Source organism: Pipistrellus hanaki, assembly GCF_964339955.1.
Source record: "Pipistrellus hanaki genome assembly, chromosome: 2".
In the NCBI taxonomy this organism is placed as follows: domain Eukaryota; kingdom Metazoa; phylum Chordata; class Mammalia; order Chiroptera; family Vespertilionidae; genus Pipistrellus; species Pipistrellus hanaki.
This window is the reverse complement of record NC_140504.1, coordinates 169,175,579-169,183,357: the sequence shown is the minus strand read 5'-3', so window position 1 is coordinate 169,183,357 and position 7,779 is coordinate 169,175,579. Positions and strand designations below refer to the sequence as shown.

At 50.9% G+C, this 7,779-nt stretch overlaps 1 protein-coding gene across 1 annotated transcript; it reads left to right on the top strand.

Moving 5' to 3' along the window:
- The first annotated feature begins 699 nt into the window (after nt 1-699).
- CZIB (CXXC motif containing zinc binding protein) lies at nt 700-6,703 on the top strand. The gene is made up of 8 exons (XM_084872955.1): nt 700-956; nt 1,172-1,255; nt 2,444-2,500; nt 2,881-2,962; nt 3,155-3,186; nt 4,593-4,670; nt 5,477-5,542; nt 6,445-6,703. Exons 1-8 carry the CDS (start codon nt 951-953, stop codon nt 6,520-6,522), a joined length of 483 nt encoding a protein of 160 aa, XP_084729081.1. The 5' UTR covers nt 700-950; the 3' UTR covers nt 6,523-6,703.
- Nucleotides 6,704-7,779: the final 1,076 nt, after the last annotated feature.

The window sequence follows — 7,779 nt, the reverse complement described above, 5'->3', positions numbered from 1 at the left end:
CTGAGGGAAGTGACTGGGCAGAGCTCCCATCCCTCAAGACAAGCTAACTTAAGACGAGGTCCCAAATCGGACTAAGCCAGTGCTCCCACCACTCCCAGCATATGCACACCCTACTCTCCTCCTTCAGAGGTAACAGGGCAGCGGGTGAGGTGCAGATCTGGGGCCTGAGGTGTCAGGGTTCCTGACTCTATAGGAGGGTACCTGGGGCAATGAGACTACTTGGTGGTAAAGAAGATACCAAAATTGTCACTCTGACCGCGAGGAGCTCAGAAGGCTGTAAGAGTTTCAAAAGGGCTGTTCTTTGTAACGCTTACAGCACCTGTACGGTCTCAGACATGCCTTGGACAGATGGGCAGGTAAAACGAGGTTCAGTAAAGGTAGAAAGGACAGAGAGGGGAGCCCAGAGGAGGGCCACCATGAGGACGAATGCAATTGACAACCCGCTGAAAGCAGGTCTGGATGAGGAAAGGAAGGGACCGTTAGAGAACACAAAAAGGCCCCACATCTGCGCAGGCGGCCCAGAGCGGGGCGGGGGGGGGGCGGGGGGGAGGGGGAGCCACGCCATCTAAGGCACCTTTGGGCAGCAGGCTGCCGGCGGGGAGGTGGGTGCGGGGAGGCGAAGTGGTGAGGAGCCCGAGAGCTGAGGGCAGGACGAAGGTTGCTGCGGCATCCCTGACTACCCGCCTGCTGGCCCGGACCCGCGTCCACTGAACACCGGAGTTCCCCAGCACTGGAGGAAGGCTAATGGCCAACTCCGGTGGCCTCCGTTTTCTTCGCCTAAAAGCAGCCAAAACGCCACGTGCGCCGGAAGGAGCGGCGCCCCGAGACCCGCCCCCACGCCCAGCTGAGGCGAGCCCAAGCCCGCGCCGCGAGTGCGCAGGCGGCGCCCACCGTTTGCGACGGGCCGGAAAGCAGCGACCGCCGCCAGCGCCGGGCGGAGCCGGGCCGCTATGGGGGTGAGGCGGGAGCGGAACGCCGCCGGGCCAGGGACCTGCGGCGGCGTGGGTCTGGGATGCGGGGGCTCGCGCCGGCAGAGAATGAGGGGAGCGGGCCGGCGCTGAAAAGGAGCGGAGAGGCCGCGCTCGTGCCGCGGGGGGCGGGAGGGCAGGGGCGAGGCGTGGGGGTGCGCAGGCGCGAATAGCGCAATCGCTTTGGCCCTCCCCTTCCTCAGAAAATCGCGCTGCAGCTCAAAGCCACGCTGGAGAACGTCACTAACCTCCGGCCCGTGGGGGAGGACTTCCGGTGGTACCTGAAGGTGCGGGGGCGAGGCCCCGGGGGGAAGGGGGGGGAGCCCGAGAGGCTGTGGGCGCTTCGAGGTTCCGGGAGGGGGCGCCAGAGGCCGGGCCCGGAAGAAGGTTCCCCTCCTGATCTGTGCTTAACCACTCAATGTTGTGTTTTTATTTTTTTTAAAATATATTTTATTGATTTTGTACAGAGAGGAAGGGAGAGAGATAGAGTCAGAAACATCGATGAGAGAGAGTCATCGATCAGCTGCCTCTTGCACACCCCTTACTGGGGATATGCCCGCAACCAAGGTACATGCCCTTGACCGGAATCGAACCCGGAACCTTTCAGTCCCCAAGCCGACGCTCTATCCATTGAGCAAAACCGGTCCCGGCTCAATGTTGTGTTTTTTTTTCTGGATACAATTTTATAATTTGCTTTTTAAAATTGATTGGCTAATCTTTAGTTGACAGTGTTTGGGGATTCCTTTTGTAATTTTTTTTCTTCGTTAAATATTTTACGGTATGTAAACGCTAAACGAAAGGCTGCTTGAAGGGATATTGTGATTATTTAGTAAGAATAATTTCACCTGTTTTTTTTGTTGATTGGTTTTATTGTGTGAGAGGACCCCTCTTACCCGAGTAGTGTAAGCCCTTTCCCTCTCCCGGATCCCAGAGCTTCTGCTACTTTCCTTGTAGTCTAAATCCCAGCATCCTTCAGTTTTTGGCAAAAGCTGCTTCTGTTTCAGGAAGCCTCTGACCATTTTTTAATCCCATATATTTTGAAGACGAAGTGTCAGGGCTTATTTGGGGAATTGATGTTCTTTGGTTTCAAAAAGCACAGAGACTAGGGAAGGAGACAGAAAAACAGTAACAACAGAGGATAAACACTTACCCCAGGGACCTGCAGGGCCCGTGGGAACTCAGGAAGCTCCTAACCTAGCAGCGTGGATGGGAGGGGGGCCTGCTGAGACCATTTCTGTACCACATGAGCCTTGAGTCCCCAGCTAACCTGGGCACGTAGAGGAGGGTGGGGCTGCCAGCATGAGAAGCACGTTGGCCTGCTCTTTGCCCAGAGGTAAGTCTGGTTATGTCGTCCTTGGTGGGGCTGGTTGTAAGGATGAGGTAAGATTGCTGGCTGGAAGGCAGGTTATGATCGTGCCTTCTTACCCTTCCCTCAGCGTCTGCCTAACTGAACTAATACTCTTTTCTCTCCCAAGATGAAATGTGGCAACTGTGGTGAGATTTCAGAGAAGTGGCAATACATTCGGTTGATGGTAACTGCTCCCCCCCACCACACACACACACACACACACACACACACACACACACACAATCTCTAGGCAGGAATTTGGGGAAACTGTGATCCTAATCTCTTCCCATCTTTGAACCTTGCTTTTTGTGGTTTGGGAGGGCAGGCATTAGTGGGATTAACCGTGCAAATAAGAGCCTTCTTTGGGATGTGAGGCAGAGTTCAAAATCAAGGGGAAGCCCTTTCCTTGGTCTTAAGAAACCTCCCCAGGATTCTTGTCCTAGCAAGTTGCTCACCCTCTCTGAGTCTTGGTCTCTCCCGTTGGGTAATAAGTGGTGGGACTGGGTCTTCAGGACCTTCCGTCTGATTGCTATGTGACTAGAGGTTGTGTTCCCTCCTCGCTAGGACAGTGTGGCCCTGAAGGGAGGCCGTGGCAGCGCCTCCATGGTCCAGAAGTGCAAGCTGTGCGCGCGGGAAAACTCCATTGGTACGTCAGGCCATGGGTACTGAGCTCTGCCCGGCCAGCCCCCGGCTTCCTGACCCCAGGCCCAAAGCAGGCTCATGTCACCTGAGGAACCCGCGCTTCTGCAGCAGACCCTTTCCCAGAGCCACATCGGGGACCTGGGGTAGGGCCAACGTATGGACTCAAGTCAACTTTGTCTTCTGTTTTGTGTTTCAGAGATTTTGAGCAGCACCATCAGATCTTACAATGTAAGTTGCCTGCTGTGCTGGCAGGCATGGTGGGATTAGATCCAAGCGGGGAGGCCTGGGTTCTAGAATTATACTAGTCAGGGCCGGGCGGTGGCCATTCAGTCTCCATCATTGGGACATTGGCCTTATCTACATCTTCGCAGGCCCAGTGAGCCCTCTCTGAACCATGGGGGAAAGGGTTCTCTAATGGTACCGTCCATCCTTGATAGTGTCCGTATTCTTAGGTAGTTACTCATTACTGTGTAAGAAATTAATTCAAAGGTGAGGGAGGGTGTGTGCGCTTTGGGTCTGTGTGTTTAAAAAAGGACATTTAACTTATATTCATCCATTCCTTATTCGGTATTTTTGAAAAATGTCTGATTCATGTCATACTTCAGCTTTTTCCTGAAGTTAAAGAGAAATCAAATGAGGACTTTCCCTCAAGTAAACCATGATCTAGTGGAAGAGACAGATTAGCAAACAAAAAACAAACTAGGGCCAGCACACACGGTTGGTGTGCAGGAAATTATTTTATTTGTTGTTTTTTTAGATTTATCTTTATTGATTTCAGAGAGGAAGGGAGAAGGAAAGAGAGATAGAAACATCAATAATGAGAAGTAATCATTGATTGGCTGCCTCCTGCACACCCCACACTGGGGATCGAGCCTGCAACCTAGGCATGTGCCCTTGGCTGGAATCAAACCCAGGACCCTTCAGTCCACAGGCGATTCTCTATCTCACTGAGCCAAACCGGCTAGGGCCAGGCAATGATTTTAGAGTGAGTGACAAGATGAGAACGAATGTGTAGGCATGGTTGGGGTCTCTGGACCCATGGGTCAGTAGGCATGAATTTCCTGGCTACACCACCTTGCTCATAGGTGCCTCCTCCATAAGTAAATTTCATTTCAAAGGCTTTAAGTCGGGTCCCTGCCTTCACAGCATGGCAGATGGTTAGCAAAAGGCCATAGTTAAGTGTGCTGGGGCCGTTTAGATGATCTGGAGACTTTGTAGCTTAACATTCTTGTTCATATTTGTGATGCTGGTAATGTTATCTACTAGTTACTGAGCATAGTGTTGGATACTCTGCTGGGTACTTTACATATATTTCAAGTTCTCACAATAAATTTGTAGTGGTTCCTCACCTCTATTTGATAGTCTCAGGCCCAGAAGGGGGAAGACAGAGTTCTGCCTCACATGTAGGCAGGCGGACCCCAAAGTCCACACTCTTTGTTCTGTAACATCCATGACCAGGGTCTTATGGGGAGCAGGTGGCTAAGACAGGCTTCTACCAGAAGGGGGTAATTTGGTCCCAAGTCCTATTCTGGGCTCAGAGGGGCAGTAAGGACCTGCTTGACCTGAGGGTAGGGGCATTGGTGCTATGCTGAGGGCCCATTTGGGCCTACCTCCTCAATATATTTCCTTTCTAGGTTGAAGACAATGAGAAGTTCAAGACGATAGTAGAGTTTGAGTGCCGGGGCCTTGAACCAATTGATTTCCAGCCCCAGGTGTGTGTGTTTTCCTGGGAAACCTGTGTCTTTGGGGAGGGCACATAGGAAGCAATAGCAGAACTTTGCTTCCTACAGAGACCATGAACTGGGAATTCTCCTTTGTAAGAATAATTATTATTATTTATTAAGTGCTACTCTGTGTTAGGCACCCTGCTGATCAGTTTTACATGTTTTATCTTATTTAACCCTCACAGTCACCCTGTGCAGTTACCCATACTGTTTTTTCAGACAAGGAAAGGATTTCAATGTTTGGCAACTTGCCCAGGGTGACAGTTAGAAAGCAAGGGAGCTGAGATTTGAGCGCAGGCCTCTCTGACTCCAGAGTCAGTGCTCATCTCATTTTATTGGAGCAGCATTTTCACCTCACAAGTCTGTGAGATAGGCAGAAGAGATAATAAATAAGAAATGTCCCCATTTCATAAATAAGAAAACTAAGGTCCAGAGAGGAAAGCCGCATGCCCAGCTGGTGGATGGTTAGCAAAAGGCTGCAGCTAAGTGTACTTGGGACCATTGGAGTGATCTGAGCCTTTACAGCTTCGATTGCCTTTCAGACAACCTGGTAGTAAAAGGGTGTACCCGGCAGCTCCTGCCTTCTGATCGAGGGCTGTAATCGGAGGAACCACTCTAGTCCCAGGCAGCTGCCAGGCCCCGGAAGCTCAGTAGTTATTCCAGAACAGCTGCCAGCACTGCCTCTCTGTGCCCCTTCCCAAATGTGCTGTGAGAAAAGCCAGTTCCCTGGTCAGGCTCACGTGCCAGACCAGGGCCTCCTTCCCCTCGGACTCACTGCCTTCCTGTCCCTGCAGGCTGGGTTTGCTGCGGAGGGTGTAGAATCGCGGACAGTCTTCAGCGACATTAATCTGCAGGAGAAGGTATGGGACGTGGGGGCCTTGCAGGTGCGGTAGGCACGTGGTGGAAATTATCTCCTATGGTGAACAAGACTCATCAGTGGAAAGCTGACTGCACATCTCTGTGCATCTTGGTGATTTTGGTGTATAAGATGGCCTCAAGTGTAACGCTGAAGTTCCACATGCATGAAGGCTGGGATGTGCTGCTAGAGGAAATAGATAACAGATAAGCTTTGTTCAGGCATGAGTTATAATGTTTTTGGCAGTGAGTTCAATTTTAGTGAATGAACAATATATTAAAAAGGTGTTTTTAAACAGAATCATACATGAAACAAGGTTATGTATTGGTTGAAAACAGTGTGATCAGATGTAGACTCCCATGAGTTTAACCCTGTGTTTTTCCTGGGAGCACTGGTTCATTATTCACTAAGTCAGCACTGTGGTGACTTTGTAGAACATAACTACCACAGATAATGAGACTTGACTGTATCGGTGGAATGGTAATGCCTGGCCAATGAGGAAACCTTGTGTTCAGGCTCAAATGAAGGACAAAAACTTCATTCAACTTGCACAGCACATAGTAATAACAGTGACTAGAATTTATTGAGCTTTTACGTGTATCCGGCACTATACTAAGTACTTTTACATGTGTTACCTCATTTGATTCTTTCAACATTCAACATGAAGTCTATTGTCTCTTTTTTTTAAATGGAGAATAGCTCTGAGGATCAGAATGGTTAAGTGACTTGCCAGCATCACAAAGCTAGAAGAGCTGGAATTCAGGCCTGAACAGTCTGGCTCTGTTCTGTGTCATACATGTTCATGCATGGCTGGGTCAGAGTCTGAACTGGGCCTTTTAAGTCGCAGTGCTCCTCTCCACACCGTCCTAGGCTGCTGCTGAGCTAACGCTGCCATTTCCCCCACAGGACTGGACTGACTATGATGAAAAGGCGCAGGAGTCTGTGGGAATTTACGAGGTCACCCACCAGTTTGTGAAGTGCTGAGCCCTCTTCCTGCACACTTGCCTCTAAGAGCTGAGAAGGGACAACCAAGCAGCAGAGCCCCCTGAGGCTGGTCCCCTCCTCCCTTGTCTCCTGGCAGCTGTCCAAGCCCTCACAGGCTGCATGCCGGGCTGTTGGTTTCCCAAGCCCCACCAATAAAGCCCCCGTTTGTGCTGTACTCATGCACTGAGGTAGTCAGGTAGCAGCCACTCCCTCCACAAATAAGAATTTCTATTAGAGATCTTTTCAGTTTCCCGACACCTTCCTACGATATAGAATCTTGCACCTGACTACTTTGCAAACTGTACGACAGCACACAGCTTCTAAGGGCTCTTTAGCTCATGAGGAGTGGGCATTTCAACCCAGAAAACCAACGGTGTCAAGGCCAATGGTATGAAATGCAGCTGAGCCTATAGAATGATACCATGAGCCACCTGAGCCAAAACACTGCATTGATTAGCGTGGCTTTTCAGTAAATGGAGGCATCTCTGTCAGCTAGTGTCACTTCATATTCTGGGGATAAAAGGGACTGTAGAGGTCAGCAATCCATCCTGCAAGATTCTGCTCTCAAATTCTAGCCAGGTAGTCACTAGGTGTTGGCTCACCTGCTGTGATGGGGCTATCTCCTCCCATCACGGAAGTCAGTATGAAAGTTCTTACATTAAGTCAGCATCTGTGCTCCGGTAGCTCCTGGTCCTGGTTTGTCCCCTCTGTGGTCACACTTCTGTGTGCTGCCCCCGAGGCAGCCTGTGGAGGTGCGAGAGCCCCTGCCCAGGGGACAGAGCTGTTTAATGAGTTAGGTCCACGAGGCATGCTATGCCTTCCCACCAGTGAGCCCACTTGGAAAATATGTCACAAGAGACCTGTTTATCCAGTGCTCTGCTGGAGCCAGGGATTCTCTGGAAGTAAAATTAATATCCGCATGTCTGCATGGCCCACTGGGAACGGGTCTGCCCACTCCCAGGCTGGTTGTGGGGCATCCTCCAATTTAAGGTGGCCGTGTCCAAGAGGTGACGAGGTGCCTACTTCTTGTTTAGTCTAGGTTGAACATGCCTGGTTCCCTCTGGGCCTCTTTTTCGTACCTGACAACAGCATTTCTCCAGCTCTCGCTCGGCCAGCAGGCCTTCCAGCCCCCTATCCACTGGGTCCAGTCCGCTGCCCGGCCAGAAAGCAAACAGGTGGAGGTAACGGGCTGGGTAAGCAGCCTTTCTAGTTTTCAGTTTCTATACCAGCCAGTGTGTTAAGCTCATAAAGACAAAC